Genomic DNA, 20037 nt, shown 5'->3' with positions numbered 1-20037 from the left:
ACTAGCCGTCTGGTGCGAAGCCAACCAAATGACCTTAAATACCAACAAATGTTTTCATTTTCGCTTCTCCCGTAAACTTAATTCCTCTCTATTTACTTACCATATTAATAACAACCAATTATCTCAGGTTAAAGAGATCAGAGACCTTGGAATCACTCTTGACACCAAATTGCAACTGAACAAACATATTGATCAAATCATATCACATGGGTTTAAAATGCTGGGCTTTATTAAACGGAACTCCACAGCTTTCAGGAACCCAAAAACATCAATACTTCTATACAACGCTCTAGTGCGTAGTAAGCTTGAATACTGCAGCCCAGTTTGGAATCCACATTATGCCACATATTCAAATCGTATTGAAAAAGTTCAAAAAAGATTCTTATGGCTCTCTTACAAGCATAGCTTGATCAGTAAGTTACCCCATTATGTCGACAGGTTAAAAAATTTTAATCTGGATTCGCTTCTTGATCGTCGAAAATACTTGGAAATTATTTTTCTACACAAGATCCTGAGTGGTATTTTTGATAATGATAGACTTTTAAGCAAAATTCCTATAAATATTCCTGTCAGATTACCTAGAAAAAATAATTATAAGCCGTTCATGTTAAATTTGCCAGAACCAATCTAGGTCACTATGCACCGCTTAGAAGATTGTGTAAATCCTACAACGCCATGTCTAATTACCCTGAAATTTGTATATTTTCTGACAAGTTAAATTCATTTAAACGTAAATTAAAACAAATTCTGTGTAACAATAGCAAACGTAACAAACACCTATCTGAACATTGTTAAATATAATACGGTCACTCTACTCGTATAATATAATTAGTAATTAAAAGTACTATATTAAAAAAAATAGAACTTAAATTAAAAAATAAATATAAAATATAAAAATATCATTAATTGTAACTTTTATCTGTTTGTAAGAATTGAAGATTTTATTATGATTAGTCGTCAGGCATGACGACCTATTGATAAAATAATAATAATATGTTAAAGAAATTCATCCTTGTTTATAAGAGCTCTATATTTATGTTATTTTCTTGTTTAAGTAGTTTATTAAATATGGAACATTAAAAAATAACAATCGTGTCTCACCTCATTTTATCTCATCTCATTCTCATCACTAATTTCTTTGTCGCCATTACATGCTGTATTTCACCTGTCATTGGAAGTCATTTAACCTATAAGTTACTATTGTTTGTATTTTATTAAATGTGTGAGATGATATTCTGTTGGTGAATCGAAATAAATAAATGTTAGAAATATTAAGTCGATATTAATATAAGCGCAACAAATACAAAATAAAGATTAAAGTTAACTATAATCTGTGTCCCGGTGTGCCCCGGCCGCGCGCTCGGCGGTCGGAATGCATCGCTATTTTCTTATTAAGTGCGAGACCGAGGTAATAATGCAGCTTAATGAGCGCGCCCGCACGGGAAACTCGCCCTACAGCCGCTGGCGATACGGCCTTTGGTCCCGTGTAGCTGCTCCCGAAGGTCAATACTCCGATTGATACTACATTTTCATATTCAGACAATGTGACTTAATTTTTGTGCTACGTGATCTGGCTCGAAGGACCAATTTCAGTACTCAGCTTTTTGGCAAACAGCTGATATCGCGTTGTTGGTAGACGTATGACTTTTTTTCGATTCTATTAGATTTGGCAGTAAGTTTCAATGCTTTAAGTTAGTAACAGATTTTAAGTATGATGTTATTTTTATTTTCAGTAAATATTTATAGTAGGGGAGATGATGCTATTTTTTACAAAGTCATTTTTATACCGACCAAATTTTATACATAATTTATACAAAACAAATATTTGATAATCAATATAATGAGCGTCAGTCACCGTACCCTTGGTGGGTTGTACATTGAGAGTGTCTCAAAGTTGTCGAAAAAATTTCTGCTAAAAGTAATTTTATACCATATGAAAAAAATCACGGTCAGTCGTATTGCAGACGGGAGATTCAACGTCGGTCGCGTTACTGAATATGTATTTTTTTTTTCAAATATAAAGTCATTTTATACCGTACAAAGTTTTATACAGGTGAATGTGTCTACTTTGTAAATAATAAAGAAAACCGTCAGTCGTTATTATAACGGTGGAGAATCCGTCAGCCAGTGATATAGCCAATAACCATACTTCGCGCTCAATTTACCTATCTGAGGGGGTCGCGTAGACGACATTTCCACCTAAAAACATTCAGCTGATGGCGATTTTTATTTGAATTAACAATACAATTGTCTCATATAGCATTTTTATTCGGTAAGTAATTAATTCGATATTCAATATTTGTGAGGAAGAATTATATAGATTTTACTTGTAAAGCGCCACCTGTTGTTACATACTAAAACTAAAATAACACCTATCGATCCTAAACGTCTATAATCTAGATATGAACCTTTATTAGGTGCGAATTGGGATCTTTATAATGTCAATACAATAGGTAAGTATGTACTATGTATTCCCAACAACTTTGAGATACTCTCAATTTTTATCCCACCCATACTGAAGTAGCTGACGATCAAAACTCTTATGTATTAAGAGAATACTATTATTGTTACGATTTTCGCTCGGTATGAAATGACTTTTCAAAATGGGCACCACCTCCCCTACTATTACTATTTTATATTATTATTTATTACATTTGACAATTTGTTAGAGGCATAGTAAAATGTATCCATTTAAAAATATGGTCTATGTGATTTGGCTCATTTATTTTCTGCTTTACATTCAATCTAACCTAAAAAGGATTTTATTAACCATCTCATTTTTATGCGATCCGTATAAAGTCAATCTGCACAGACATTTAGCTGACTAGCTGACGCTAAGTAGGTGCTAATGTTTGTCGTACCTCACGCCTGGTGCCCTGGTCATGAATATGTATCAGCTGTGTGCTGGGGGGTAGGGGGGTAGTAGGGGGAGCAGGGGGGAGGGGAGAGGTCACGGTCCACGCGCTCATCTGCATGTATCGAGTGCCTCGATGTTGACATCACACCTGTGAGACACTCATGTGCGCCTGGTAGATCGGTGTTATCGTCAGCAGTGTCATTGTTACTATCATTGTCTTTATCATCAGTATCATTGTCATAGTCACCACCACTAAAATAAAAAATAATAAAAAAAATTGTTTTATTTCCGAATAGGTTTGCAACAAATACTTTCAGAACGTTGATGCTAATGGTGCCTACCAATGGAAGAACCAGCGTAAGAAACTCGCAAGGGGTCCCACTTTTTACCAAAAAAGTGAGAAATAAAATAATCTTTTTAAAATAAAATTTACAATTGTACTGTCAATGTTATTACCTGTTGTGGACTGTGGTACAAGTTACGAGGCGACTCACAAAGTGGTAAAATTTTGTGGCTCATCTCTTTGGACCATAATCAACCACATGGTCATTTCAACCACATTTTTATTGATGTACCATACGGTGTACCATCAGCATTCATGTTATGTTCCTGTAATTTATTTACCACATTTTTAATAAAATTTATCAATATTTAAATGTTGTTGTTGTTGAAAATGCTTATTTATTTGTTAAAATAATTTTAAACCTGGTTACGCATACTATTAGTAATACCCAACACCTCATTTAATCTAACTAGCTAGCAACTCGGCCGTCTAACTCTAAGCCGACTATTGTAGCACTTTCGCCTTTCCTCCCTCCCAATAAGGTCCATTTTCCGGTAGAGCGGGCGGCGGGCGTTGCTTAGACAGATCAAAGGAGGTTGTTTTTGCCGTTTCCTCTCCGAGCCCTGAGCCCTGAGCTCTGACCCTTTCATCTCGCCACTCGAACGCCGCGTTTGTCGATCACAACTCACCTATGATCGAGAGCTCATTGAATTAAATGCTAGAAAAACCTAGATTGCCTGCACTAGGACATACATTTTGTGTTTTTAATCACGATTTGAGCACGCGTTATATGCGCTATGGGAGTGGTGAAAACTTCATAACTAAATAATATTATGTGTTCGTAATGACGAAATTATACCGAATTTATTGAATCTCTAACTATTTTTGACATGGTTTATACTTGACTTTTTTCCTGAATATCCTGAAAGTTAATGAATTTCGAAATGATCTCAACAATATATGTGACGTAGTGAGTATCGAGATCGCTGACAATCCGCACACCTACCGAATAATTGTCCCGACAGTCGGCAACACGGGATGTCGTCGACTCGAGAAATACCACACACGATAACCGCCCCTATCACCTGCCACGTAGTTCCAAAAATGGCGTGCAGATAACGTCGTCGAGCGCGACATACACGCTTATTAGTACAGGAAACCAGCGCGGGTCGCAGTAAACAGGTCGGCGGCCGGCGTAGGGTGAGCCGCGGTGCGGAGCTGCGCGTGGGCGGGGGCGGGTCTGGTGCGCTGGCCGGCTCGCGCTCTTCACACCTCGACAAAGGGCCCTAACTGCCTGCTATTAACCCTGCTACGTGTGTCGCCTAGTGATGTCACACAACGCTACATATTTAAATATTCTTAATACTGATTATTTTAAAATAGTATTATTATGTACTTAAAAGGGTGGATATTGGTAATGTTTACAATTACCCTTAGGGGCTATAACTATAAGGCTGCGTTTCCACCAGAGCAGTATTGCAAGGAATGTGTTTTTGCGACCCAATAGCATCGCCGCGCTGAGCGAGGTCACGGCAAGCTTACGTCAATGAAGAGATTCTATTGGTTCTCAAAAACACATTCCTCTCAACACATCTCTGGTGGAAACGCAGCCTAAGAGACAGGTGTCATCGCGAGAAATTGTTATTGTGTATTAAGTATTTTTTTATTTTGTTTGGAAAAATGAAGATTTCATTTCATTTCGAGGGACCTTATTATGAAGCCTAAAATTATTGGGATTCTTATTAAGCCATTGGAGGAACATTTATGTACTTGTTTGCAATCAAGTATAATGATGTACCACGGAACTATTTATTATTACGTGTAAACGTAAACATTATGATGTTTGCCACCAAATGCCCTGGATAATAAAGTTGCAGATGGGTAATAAAACGTTAAGTATTAATGAAAAGATTGGTTTTTAAACCAATTAATAAATGAGAAGCCATTATGTTATTACAGTCCAATCAGGGCCAGTCCTCAATGACGAACAATCAGCTCTAATTGGAAGGAACCTGATCGGGACTCGACGACCAATTAACTAAAAAACATTTAATTAACTTAATTGAATGCCTAAAGCTTAATTGATTGGCTGAAGTCGACAAAAGTTAAAATACTTCTATCAAAAATGTGTTTATTTCTAGTATATTCTTATGATATTTTGTTAAAATTAATGAAGTAATATTTCGATGGAAAGAAAAGCAGCACAGCTTATCAAAAAAGAGTAGACATCTAACATAGGAAATATTTTCTTGTTGCGGTAGGTTCTATCGTACCTGCAACTCTGCCTTAAGCGATGAGTGGAACTCCATTGGGTTTTAGTGGGTAGCAGGAGTCCCACATACCCCGGCCGATATCTCCAATTTGCCGGGGATGCGTAAAGCATTTCCCCATGTTAAAAAAAAAAGGATATATTTTCTTAAATATCAATTAATTTTAACCTTTTTAAATCTAATAAAAACGTATAGGGGCTAACCTCTAAACATTTAAATGGCAAAAATCGTTGTTTCTGGAAATACAGGGGCCCTATTATGAGCTCTTAAATCCATTCACTTTACGTCCTTATACAGTCAGATAAGGACGTAAAAAAAATGGATTTAAGAGCTCATGATAGAGGCCCAGGGCGAATAAATCTATACTAATATATTCGGTCGTGATTATGTTTACAAAATTTTGTTGACCATCTACTCTTTCTTGACAGGCAGTAATTATTATTTAATAGCAAAATTACCAAATATATAAAACATTACAGAACTTCTTAATTCAATAAGGCTAACTTAATGAAATGCCTCGGTAGTAAATAAATAAAGCAATTTCGTGGAACATTATCGTGTAATTACAGCAAAATATGATCGGCGACCCCGTCCCTAGCGCCGGCGCCGCGCAGCCCAATTACCGGGCCGCAAGTATCAAAATTGCTTAACACGCCATTATACTGTTCTGTGCGAGCCCTCCGCTACTCCGCATGGTGATTTCGACCCTACATCCCTAGCTATAGAGTCGATTATCCCGCGGATAAACCCTAGCGACTTCGTCGAGGTAAACACAAAAGCTGGCGATTAAAGTAGGTACGAGGATATTTTTCCTTTAACAGATATTAAATGTCGGCACAAACGAGCGGCGGCGCGCCTCGTCGGAGGTGCCACAATGCCGGTCGATACGCCGAGAATGTGTATTGTAAAACCCGCAAATTGCGATATGTTTTCCCTCAATTTTGTTAAAATTACACTTTTTCATGTAGTTGTAATAATTTATTGGTTGTTAATTAATATTTGATGCAATAAAATGTGATTGGGGGTTGATAGTATGGTTCGTAGCAACTGCGTAGCGCCTCTACGAAAACTTGTAGCTAGCAAAAGTCGACATCGTAGCTGTGTCGTAGTTGTCACGTTGTGAATGCGAAAAGTGTGTCCATCTGTGCGATTGCCAATCTGTTTGTACGTCTGTTTCTAACCTCTTCATGCATAAGCTGCTAAATTGATTTAGATAACTCAAAATGCAAATATTTGAGTCCAGGAAAAGGACGTAATATAGAATAGTTTTTATCTCAAAAAAATTACAAATGGATATTTGCACAACAAAGACGACACCTAGTCTAGTAATATGTTGAATCATTTTTGTGCATGGAATGGAATAATACTTATAATATTTAGAAAGACTGGATTACATACTTTTACGATAAACTACCATGAAGTATTTTTTGGCATCTGTCATCAATCATCACTGTTTTCATCATTATAATATTTTCTTTAAAGCATAATATTTTATATAAAATTATGCCTGAACAAGATGTCTGGCTAACATAGTAAAAATAAAATGCTGTTCTGTTTACGCCGTTTTAATATGGAGCCTAACTGCTTACTTAAACTCGTACATTAACATAACGCTCAAGCCTATCTCAACCTTAGTTCGCATAGTAATATTAAAACTAAAACTAAACAAAGACTTTTTTCTATAGTTCAATGTTCAGACAAAAACTGATGAACAGTTTTATCTCTTATCAATTTTACTGAAATATATTAATATAGTAAACCAGAAGCCACCAAGGTTAGCCGTTTGTGTTGTTAGTATCAGCTAGGTAAGGCCGTGTAAAAAGAGAAGCTTGGCTTACATAACATCAGCTGACTATTCGACAGCCAGTATTCCCATCTTGGTATAAAATTATACCAAGATGGGAATACTGGCTGTCGAATAGTCAGCTGATGTTATGTAAGCCAAGCTTCTCCCATCTTGGTATAATTTTACACCAAGATGCCTCTGTTATGATCACATTAAATATTATTATACAGAATCATTTTGAACATTGTTTGGTCCTTAATGCAATGAAGCTTAACAAATTATTCTACAAAATATTTTATTATTAAAGACTTTGGGGGCTGTAACATTAGAATAATTTTAAATAATAATTCCTCACAGGTGGTGATATTATAAAGGGTACAGAGTATAGTAGCTGGTAGAGGCGTCACAACATTGTGACAGTGTCTGTCCCCGATCGGGCACGGCCCACTGCGGTACAATGCCGGGTCGTGTTCCGCTTTGTCCCGGTAATTGTACCGCAGGTACAACTGGTACGAGGTACAGCCTCCAATGTACCGTCAATAGACCGCGCTCTTCCGGTATAAGTTTAAAGATTTTGTGGTGAAGCTCGGCTGTACTATTTCGCATAAAAACCCTCCCTCCAAAGTGTAAAAAACGATTGTTCTAACTTTTAAATATACATAATATTATGCCATACTCATTCAGTCGCAGCCAACATATCAATTATCAAGTAAATAAGTATTCTATCTCCTTAGCGTGGTCTAAATTTTGTCCAAATATTCGATGCAAACAAAAAAATATATAATTATTTCCTCATTACATTACATTCCTCATACAATAATAATTATTACTATAGAGGAGTATCAAATGAAAGTTAACATTTTGTAAGTAATGAAAAAAATACCATAGTTTTTTTAGCAATATTCTTTAATATGCACAATATTAATTTCACTTTACTGTTTTAGCTAAATATAAGTGATAATATTTAGTAGAATATTTTAGAAAGACAGGTTGAAAATTTTAAATAATAAGTTATTCCTGTACTAAAATAACAAATTCTGGCTTAACAATAGCGATTCCTGGTAACAAATCTTTGTAACATGCCCTACGTCATTTCAACATGTTTATATTGGAAGTGAAGTGATCTACAGATCATCCGTGTTATTACTTATCAAAATATTATTATTCAATGTACTGAAGTTTACCACTTTATTTATATTATCAGAAATCAGAATAAACCAGAATTTAGTTTAAGACATGTTTTACTTAACTGTCTTAACTCTGAATTCCGATTAATAAACAATTTCAAAAGCATAATATTTAGTTACTAATTAATCAAAATTGAAATCCTATGTTTTGGTATTAATTCACCTCACTTTGCTAATCTAGCAGGTAGGCTCAGTTCTGCAGCATATGCAGTCAGAAAAATTAGAGAAATTTCTGACGAAGACACGGCACGATTAGTATATTTTAGTTATTTTCATAGTAGGATGTCATATGGAATCCTTTTATGGGGAAACGCTGCCGACATTAATACAATATTTGTGCTGCAGAAGCGAGCCATACGTTCTATTTATAAAATGTCTGCTTTAGAATCTCTGAGAGATAAATTTAAAGAAATTGGTATTCTAACTGTTGCTTCTCAATACATTTTGGATAATGTAATATATGTTAGAAAAAATATAAATAAATTTAAAGTTAAAAGTGACATTCACTGTAGAAATACTAGAAATAAGCACAAGCTGGACATGCCAGTGATCAGACTTAGTAAAGTCAGTAAATCTTTTAAAGGTCAATGTATACGCATTTACAATAAAATCCCAGAAAACGTTCAAAATCTTTCCATTAATAAATTTAAAAAAGTAGTCAAAGAGCGTTTGTGTGCCAAAGCTTATTATAAGGTCAATGATTTCATAGAAGATGGCACATCTTGGGAGTAGGATGGCTTCTTGCAAGGCTACTTCTACGAGTACATTATTATATTATGACCTTCAATTATGTATGTTGACATTGTATATAATATTAAGTTACAAAATTGTAAACTTTATTTTAAAAGAATAATTTTTCTCTCACTTTTTTGGTAAAAAGTGGAACCCGTGCGAGTTTCTTACGCCGGTTCTTCTCGCCGGGGTAGTTCCCGAACCGGTGGTAGGCATCAGGTAGACATTCTGAAAAAATTTGATTCAAATTTACTCAGAAATAAAACATTTTTTATTTATTTATTATTATTTTATTAATTATTACATTATTTTCTGTTACAAAAATTTCAAGTACTTAGGTACAATTACTCTGGCTATATGCAGCATACAAATCGAGGCAAAGAACTTCATAATATAAAATGCGAATAGAATTGGTATGTAATAAATTCTATGCCTCTTCTTTCTTGTTTTGCTGTCAAAATTGCTCAATACAACTTTTTTGTGTCAATCTTAATCCTGGCAAGTGGCAATCCAGTGCCAGCTGTTGCGGGTTCCGGGGAGAGCGGCAAAGTAGGAGGGAAGGGGGCTTATTTTGACAGGTCGTGGTGCACTAATTGTGTTGTTGTAGGCGCCGCGGCCGCTTCTCAGAAACCTGATACTGCACATTTTGATATTTTAACTTGTCATTCGGCTTGGGGGATGAAAAAAGTGTTGAAATTATGTTGTGTTAACTTTTTTGCTTTCTTAATTTGGGGAAGTGTTCACAGAGTGTTACCGGTCGTTACATAAAACTTGTGCAAGCTCTGATCAACTGTTTACACATTAAAGCTGGTTCTAGACTACGCTTAAATATAAATAAAATAAAATATGCTTAATTCAGATGAAATTAAACGTATCGCTATGTTAGTATTCCATTCTAAAAAGAGATTTAGTCCTATTTATCATAAAGTCGATCAGAGGACAATCCCCGCTGACGACTATCTCTCTCACACACTGTGGCTGCTGCCGCGGACCCTGGCCAATAGCGATGCAGTCCTTTTGCGGAGTATAGCTTTAAAACCATCTACATCCGCAAAAGCAAACATCGCTGAGAACGCGGCAGCCGCAACAGTGCTCTAAAAGCATTATTATATTGAATGCGTAAGGCATTGTATGTTTGATTGGTGTAGTTGGTCCATATAGCACAGGAATATCGCGCACCGTACATAGTGTATAGCAAGCCAATAATATATAGTACAGTAGAGTGTGAACGTGTCCATAGCAATGTATGGTGCGCGATATTCTTGTGCTATGAGCTATATATACTACATGCTATTATATTATTACAGCGTAGTCTGAAACCAGCTTAATTTCTTAAAGTTTAATAAAAAATGTGTTTCCTTATGAACGTCAAGAATTTAACAGTTCAATATGGTAAGTAGTCATGTCATCATGTCTTTATTCTCATAATAATATCTTTATTATAAGATTGGCAATCATAAAGACAAGCTGCGCAAGTCGGCTCAAGAAACGGCAATATTAAGAAACCTTTTTAATGATTACTTAAACTTAATTTAATAAATATTTTGATGGAAATATGTGGAGCTTAAATCTTCATTAAACTATTAAAGTTGCTTAAAGTAAAAATTACATGGCATAAATATAGTTACCTAACAAGGTTTTAATAGTAGTTTTAGCCCCAATTTCACCAACGTCTGTTAGTGTTAGCAGCTTGTTAAAATTTCATGTTTTCTGTTTCATTCATAAGAAAAACAAAAGAGATAACTTGATACTAATCCGAGCGTTAACTTTAACAGTCGTTGGTGAAATTGGGGCTTAACATATTAAATTAAGTACATAAAGCTATTTAATCAATCCACATGTCGATTAATATTAGCGGCTTACTTATAATATGGTATTAATGAAATAATAGGCAATGAGCGTTCGTGTCGGCACGAAGCGCGGCGCCGCGAGGAGGGCGCTTTGTTCGCGGATTACTGGCCAGGAGTAATGAAATAGCTGCCGGCATTACTGTCTCCTCGCCAGACCCTAATTTGCCAAAGTCAGAGACAATTGGGTTAACCAGTGTTTGTGACCCCTGAGGCGAGTACTGCTGGTGGATATGAAAGGTCTGTGATACTGGTGATGATAACCAGTGTTTGTGACCTCAGAGGTCTCTGTTGTTGGTTGAGACTGGGGGTATACGATACTGGTTATTACCACTGATTCTGAGCTTTTCGGTTGGTCCACGCCAAGTACCCAGATTCTACTATTTTAAAACAACTTTAATGCTACTTAGTTTCTTGCTTGATTCAGTCCTTTTCCTAAGATAATATAATGATATTCTCATGATTGTCAAACCAATGCCAAACACGATTGGATTGGCCCTTTCCGATTGTCGTTGGACGTTATTTTGGCGTATTATATGATGTTCATACTCGATAGAAAAAGGGACTGCATCAAACAATTAATGCAGCTGCTTTAACTTTGCATTGCAATTATAGTAGAGTTGGGGTACTGCAGGTTTGGCTAGTAGCCGCAGCTTAGAGCTCCCAGAGCTTAAGACCACTTATCATGACCAGCGATACAGACCCCTGATATCCACTACATGCTGAGACCACAGAGGTCACAAGCACTGGCCATCCGAATAACCCTAGGGTGCGCGCGGGGGCCGCAAATGCCGGGCATTCCGCAGGATTAGTCGCGACAGGAGCATTTCCAATTAACGGCCCCTTGCCGATTGGATATTAATTTATTGCCTTCTTGCATTCCCCGAGGGTCGCAACGCCGTATTGTACGATAATTGCAGATCAACTGCTCCATAAGTGATGTATAATCTCATCTGAGGTTAATTTTGGGACACAATTCCATATTTTAACTCATTTTTCACTGCAAACATTGTTATGTTATATTTATAGCCGACTAGCATACTCAAAAGCCGATACTACAAATTTATCACCGTTCAAATCACACCATTCTGTTTTTATTAGCCTCGGATTATGTTTATACAATAGACTATAGAGATTTAGCATATTTAAAAATACACAAAATATCTTTAGTCTGTTTATATGATATGTTTAAAATGTAGTAATTTGTGCTTACAAGTCGACGGGCAATAAAAATAGTTTGATTCAAATGTCTTAAAATTTATAAAATAAATAAATAAAAGACAGCACATTGCTCAACTCATCAGCATAAATATTACTAGGAAGGGGGTTAGAGTGTGTGACATTTTAAGGTAAAAATTTACACGTAGACTATCAAAAGGGCCCTGTAAATGCGTGAGGGGTGGGGGAGGCCGGGGCTAACATGATGTGTTTACAAGGGTTAACTTAATGACGTAATCTTGTTGCGGCGTTTAGCGAAAATGACATCTCGTATAAAAACGAAAGCGATTTAAAGTATTATGATAAAATGTAAATAATTTAAACTCTACATTATAATAATATGTTTATATAGTTTAGGGTGAATACATACACCAGTCAGATTTATATGTTTTACCAATGTGATAATCTACTTAGTATAAATTCGTAGTTGAATTAAGTCCACCTATGTTTGTTCCCACATCACTCATCAGTCATCACGCATAATATATAATTGATCAGCTTTTCAAAGTTTTGCGTATGATTTTATAGACTCTTTATTATCATCGCCATATTATATTAAGTAAAAGAGTTTTCGGTTTTAAAGACATTTCAAGAAGCAGGCATTTATTATTTTGTGCATGTAGTAAAACATCATAATACCTATTATATAATATTATGATATATTATATAACTATTATAAATTATACCTCCTTTTGACAAATTATATCACGAGAGGGCGGAGGAGCAGTGATGACACTTCGGCGCGCGTGCGATAACACGAGTGCGTACGTGACGAGAATGACAATGCGGCCACGACGTGACGGCGTGACGTGACGGTATGACGTGACGTTTGGTAGCTCCTCACGTCATCACTTACCTATTGCCATGTCTTCACCTTCTTTGCCTGGGCGTATTCTGTCCCACTGTAAAGATAGCCATGCAAGTTACAACAACGAGGTATATATTTTATAAAAGTTTAAAATAAAGTTGCGGAGCTGAAAAGATGAAGGAGGAAGGAAGGAATAAAGACATTTGAATTTGAATCATTATTGTAGAAATACTGTTTCTTATTACCTTCTATCTTCATTCGATTTGATTCGATTCGATTAAAGTCGCTGGATAGCAGTTGAAGTTGAAAAAAGCAAAAAAAAAAGAGAATTGAAACATTAATTTAGTTTATCCATCCTTGTATTTAGCTCAGATCTGGATCTTAGGTCCTAAGTAAAAACCTTGGATTAAATATTATCCTCTAGTTCTTTGTTTTTGAAAGAAATGGCATGAAATTATTTAGGGTTTTTTTCGGATTTAATTGCAACTATACTTTACAAGTACGAATGAGAAAGATAACATAAAAAGTAACCCAGAATACATAACCTTATTTAATTATTTTTATGATTTTATCAGCCTTATACGTGTTGTTTTATAACATTTGTATGACACGGCCAGACTGCCTACAGGCTGTAGGCTGTAGTGTTTAAGTGTCGAGCTCGAAGCGGTGTCGAGTTATCGACTTATCGAGTATCGACAACAAAACCCTCTCGCCACCTCTCACCGTCTCTCGCCGACACTCGACGACATCATTAGCTCTCGCGCGACATTGTCGACAACAAGCTCACTATAGAAAGCAAAAAAAAATTACTTACATTAGACGTTAGGCATGTAGCCCGAAATGGTTTACAAGAATACCCAAATTGTTACTAGTCCATACATATTTTGGTTGTATCACAATTCACAATGGATATAATTAGAAATAAGTACTCTGTCTACTCTGGTTGTATGCACAACGAACGTTTCACAATATGTGACACTTGAGTAAATATGCTCTTAAAATGGTTGAAATATGCATAATGAAAAGCCATTTAGTATTAGAATTAATGTTATTACATTTTTAAACAATTCCATGCACTTTAACCTCGTCGGGTTAAAAATATGTTGTTAGGCGATTAATGTATATTTTTATCTTTTGATATCTTACGAAAGTTTTGTTAAATACCCGACAAAAAATTTCTGTCCGTTACTTTACTTGTACACTTGATATCATCGAGTCCTCAAGTAATCGATCATCAACTAATACTTAATAGTTCCCAGGAAAGGACGTAATCCCATTACACGGGTGATAAAGCCCACTAGCGAACAATTCGGACACCGCGGAAGTCGTCCGACAAAAAATCGCCATTGTGTCGGACCGACTTGTAACACGATACCGCCCCCGATATTTCATTACCGTTTTTTTACTACTTGCGAATTAATTGAAGTCTAGGTCCAAAGCTTATAGATAAAAAAATAGATGTTGTAGAATTGACAGTTAAGAAATAGATGTGGTCCAAAATTCTTTTAAGGAAAACTTATTATTAAGTCTTTGTTAAATAGTAATTTTAGTTATTGTTAATAATAGTTGGCTGTAGGTATTTTTAAAGAAAAGACAAGAAATATAAACAATCTAAAAATAACTAGTTATAAGCTTTTAAAAATGAAGATATTATGATTGTATGGCAGTTATTATTTTTCAAATCTGTTTCTAGTGAATAGTGACTAAATCTAGTTGATTACTCGCCATAGTCCCTCTTGATTACATTTTTAGTACTGTAGGTATTTACCTAACAAATAGCCTTAGTATAAACTAGCTATTTGACCGAGCTTTGCTCAGTATTCGATGAAAATGACATTTTCTAAAAATGATTCCTAGCTAGATCGATTTATCGCCCCCATATATATATATATATATATATATATATATATATATATATATATATATATATATACAAGAATTGCTCGTTTAAAGTTATAAGATAAATGAGTATTGTAAATTACAACACATTCTCATCCATACTTCCATGAACCGATTTTGCTGAAATTTGGTATATAGATACTTTGAGTCCCGGGAAAGGACATATGATACTTTTTATCCCGGAAAAATGTACGGTTCCCGTGCGATAAATGAGTTTTGGCGCAACAGAGTTATTTTATAATTAGGAGTATTTTATGGAAGTAGACAACTTGAAGTTCTTAAGGGAATATACCAGACTAACAAGATAATAATTAAAAGTCCTTTTGATGACTCAAAGGGCAATCAGGATTCTCGGAGGCAATCAGCTCGGCGCTTAATGTAATTCCTGGAGGTGTTCTGTTACTGACTGGGGGGTTTTGTTGCAGGGTTCCCGCAGATCAAGTCCCCCTACAGCCCCTCCGCGCAGCCACACCTTAGCGGTGAGTACTATATAATAGCACATGATGGACAAACAGTTTGACAAACATTTTGGGCACCAAGCTCCTTGCTTAGTGTGTAAGTTTCATGTTGCATCAAAATGTCCATACTAATATTTTAAAGTTGAAAGTGTGTGACCTCTTGCTGCTAACATTTATGAAATTTGGTAAGTATTATATTGCTTTGAATCCCAGAAAAAAAAATATCGCTAAAAATGTACGGTATCTAAGTGATGACTGATAAGTAAATTTGCTTGTCTATACAACGAAGGTAATGATAAAGTATCCAGTTTTTATATATTAATACAAACACTGTGAAAATAAATAAATGTGTAATAAAAAATCTAATTAATAATTAGTTGATAGTGTGTTATATTTTAGTACTTTTGCTTGTTACTTGTAGTACATAACGCTCACAGTACACTCAAGAAGATATAATATTAAAAGTTTGATACACATTTTGGTGGCCAAAACAGCTGTTTTTTTTTAATGAAATAAGGGGGCAAATGAGCAAACGGGTTACCTGATGGAAAGCAACTTCCGTCGCCCATGGACACTCGCAGCATCAGAAGAGCTGCAGGTGCGTTGCCGGCCTTTAAAGAGGGAATAGGGTACTAGGGGAGGGTAGGGAAGGGAAGGGAATAGGGGAGGGTAGGGAAGGGAATAGGGTAGGGGATTGGGCCTCCGGTAAACTCACTCACTCGGCGGCACAAGCGCTGTTTCACGCTGGTTTTCTGTGAGCCCGTGGTATTTCTCCGTTCGAGCCGGCCCATTCGTGCCGAAGCACGACTCTCCCACTACTTTCCAAACCACTTTGTCTCGAATGTGAAAAGTTGTATACCTTCACGAGTATCAAATAACTTCCTGTTCGAATGCCATAGCTAACACTGACCGAACTCTGGAGGTAAAGGAATAATAATTATTAACGGATCGAGAATATACAAAGGCGATTTATCCGATACCTATGCTACAGACTTAAAATATATTATAATTCTTAAAATTAAGTACCTTGCCCTTTGTAAGAAATTCCATATTCAAAGTTTGTGTAATCGCCGGTACATTTCTGATTTTTTTTTGTATATTTTAGCCAGTTTTATATTTAAATTGATTAACAATGAAATTGATTGTCTGGGCCTACTGTGTAAGGTTAAATAATTAAAATAAATGTAAATCTTATAGAACTTAAGCATCATTTTCTTTGTAATTCGACCTTAACTTCCTTGAACATTTTGGTTTATATCATTATTTATCTTTTAAATTACACAGATTTTTGTTTGTAAGTGTTAAAAAATCACGTTTACTTGTTGTTGTAGTCACTTCCTTGCTATTAATGGTGAATACCTATCATTGGCTTCTTGTTTTTTCTATTTTTTAGCTATTTAAGTAAAATTGTAAGCTGTTGGTTTTCTAATATTAAATAAATAAATAAAAAAAAACTGGATATAATAATAATAATTTATGATGTAAATGCGCACATGCAAAGCCAATGACGGAAATTTTTTAAGCAAAAAGCCTAGGCGCTTCACAGAAAGACATAATAAGGCTCAACTTAAAAGTTATGTTATACTTTAGTTGTTTGTTGATGTTTTAATCACAAATACGCACTTTCTTAAGTCGCTGACCCTAAAATGTGTAAAACTACAGGATAAATAATTAATGGCTATTATTCTAAACAAAAATGTGAGAAATAAACCAATAACAAATAATATTATAATATCAATATTACTCTAGAACATAAATTTTCAATAATTCAATTTTGTATCGTTCCAACATAAACAATATTCAATCGTCTGCTTAGCGGCTGTCTGCCGGTGCGGGGAGTGTCGGGAGGTGTGGGGGGGGGGGGAGACTCGGGGAGTTATTTTTGTCAATTAACCGCCGCTCTTTAGCGCCCTCCCCATTAACTAGAAACTAATACCGAACAATACGCGCTCCTGATTTAGGTAAGTGGCCGGGGGCGAGCGGGGGGGAGCCCGGGGGGGCAACCTCACCCCCCCCCCGTTCCCCCCGCGCGCAGCCGCCTTTGTCTCGGTAATGAATCCGGCGAACGTCAATCGTCAGCGCGCAGGCTCGGCCGGCCGATATCAAAAATCATAAGCCGATCGGCCGGCGACGGGATACTCGACCCTCGCCCCTCCGCGCAAGGACGCGTTTCCCCCGCCCGCCCGCCGACGTGCCACTCTCTCCGTTGAGGCAGAGCCTAGGTGGGACGCGAGGTTAGAAAATATCGCGTTTAAGGCAAATTATATCGACGCGGGCCATGGCCCTAGGCCCACCTGCCGCCATTTGCAATTGCTCTGGCCCGCGATGGCCGCGGCTGAAACAAAGCAACCGGTCGCTGCCGTTGTTTAGGCGCCATTTTTAATGCGAAAATTAGGGTGTGGAGAACAATGCGCGCGGAGTGGAGCGCCGTAATTGGTCTCCGTAAACAAAGATTTGCGGCCGCCATGTTGGAATCTCGAGCACATACGAGTACATATAATTATGTAAATATCACAATTTATAATGCCCGAAATTCGACATTATTTTGCTGGAAAAATTGTAGTTTAAAATCTTGTCCGTAGGACTTTCATCTGACGTTATCTTCGTAGATAAATAACTACTTGATTTTTAAGATGTCATCTAAAGGAATTTTATATATCTTTCATTTGCTGCAAAAAAACTATAAAATTTAATTTTATTTGGAAAACACACAACTTAAATGATAAGTACTTCATGACGTTTAAGAAAGAACAATTAATAAGAAAATCTACAAAGGAAAAATAAATCTTAGAATAATAAGAACATTAGCATATTAAAACTAGAATATTGTGCTTTAAAGGTAATAAAAATAAACCACTAAATCTTATGCTGGTAGCTATTTCCAAAGACTTTCAATTTAAAGAATAAAGTAAACGAAATAAAAATCGCTTTACACCTTAATTAGTTTTTCCTACTTTTAATCACAAACACTAAATATATATTTCAGACACAGATTGCATTGTACTGCTCTTTAAAACAGTAATACTTAATTTAAATAAATGAAAATTAAAGCTATAATTTATTTTACTTGTCTAATTAAACAGTAAATAGTGGCTATTTGTCAATGATAAGATACCTATTTTGCTTAAATATTGTGTAAATTTATACACAAAAGTATTTTTAAAAGTAAAGTATTTTAATTTATTGTTGTTAAAAATAACGTATTTAATTATTGTGTAAATTAACAAGAATAACAGCACAATTATACAAATCTTAAATTTTTTAAATAGTCTAACCAAGGCCGCGTAGACTGTCTACGAGACAGCCTACGGCGTAGTGCGTCGTAGCAACAGTAAAGAGTTTACAAGAAATTATTATATTAATTTTAATAGGATTCATTTCTTTACTATTATAAATAGGGCAAATAATCCAAAAAATAAAACATCCTCCTTCTCTCTTCATACTCACGCCCGTCTTTCATATGCCAGGTGAAAAAGGACGACGTGGAATCGCCATGTTAGTTTTTTCTTAATAACTCGATAAATATACAACATTTTAAAAATCCGGCAAGTCAATGTCTCAATGGAAGAATTTTATACAATGTGTTAAGATATTAACTTAGTGTAATACACGGTTATGTATGAAAAATTCGTGAAAATTAGATGCATCTTTGTGATTTTTTGTACCGAGAAAATTTTATGATATCGTGTTTTCGATCAGATCAAATTCTTGGAAATATAATGTAGTATCTATGTTTAGAAAATGGAACAATTCGGGGCTTATTTTCAAGTATAAAAATGAATTATAAAATCGACAATTTTGGGTTAGTCGCCCCCCTAAGAAATGATTGCTTCAGAAACTGTCCTGCCTAATACCTATACAGTTACAATAACCCGAGGAGAAAAACCGGCCTAAGAAACTCGGACGGAGAAAATCTCGCAGACATTCGAATTTAAATTATTATATTGAGTATACAATAATAATATTTTTATTTATTCCATCTATCCATCTTTCATCATACAAAAAATGTTATTCATTACCATGTGTTGTTGAAAATGGCTGCCGATTAAATTATAATAAAATTTAAACAACATATTCTCTTATAATATACTTTAAGCAATGAAATTTATAGTTATTAAGTATATAATATTTTCTGTCTTACATTTACGTACCGTACTCAATTTTTTAGTCCAAAAGTTTTTTTTTATATGTTCCGCAATAAAATATAAAGATAAACAATTAGGAAACAGAGTTTTTCTCGGAATTTTAGTGGTAAGCAAAATAAAAGTTAAATAACAATAAAATATTTTTCGAGTGATTTGTGTTTTTTTTACTTACAGCAGAACATATTGTATCGTTTTTGCTCCTTTTAAAGCCTTTTACATAATTTCACGGACATTACAGCTGCCGCAGCTGCCGAGTAATAATTTAATATTAATAATTAGTGCACAACCAGGGCTGTTCGGTTCGCATAAGATTTTAAAACGGTCTACATTTGACTTCAAATATATTTTAATTTGGAGCAGAAGTAGCGTTAATATTTTATTTTTGTTATGTTATAATATTTTCATACTACTTAACATAGTTACACAAAAAGAAGATATATAAATGCAAAAATTTTGAAAATCGGTCCACAAACGGCGGAGTTATCGTTGAACATACATTAAAAAAATATATCCACAGCCGAACATAAAACCCTCCTTTTTTGGAAGT

At 35.4% G+C, this 20037-nt stretch overlaps 1 protein-coding gene across 1 annotated transcript in view; it reads left to right on the top strand.

The window, feature by feature from the left end:
- Nucleotides 1-20037, top strand: part of LOC121734909 (visual system homeobox 2-like) — a 105058-nt gene that overhangs the window by 17760 nt on the left and 67261 nt on the right. The window contains exon 2 of the mRNA XM_042125539.1: nucleotides 15313-15366. Coding sequence (XP_041981473.1) covers nucleotides 15313-15366 — 54 coding nt within the window. The remainder of the gene's footprint in view (nucleotides 1-15312; nucleotides 15367-20037) is intronic.

The sequence above is a fragment of the Aricia agestis genome, chromosome 16 (assembly GCF_905147365.1).
Source record: "Aricia agestis chromosome 16, ilAriAges1.1, whole genome shotgun sequence".
NCBI classification, from domain to species: domain Eukaryota; kingdom Metazoa; phylum Arthropoda; class Insecta; order Lepidoptera; family Lycaenidae; genus Aricia; species Aricia agestis.
The sequence above is the reverse complement of the archived record's forward strand: the minus strand, read 5'-3'. Positions and strand labels throughout refer to the sequence as shown.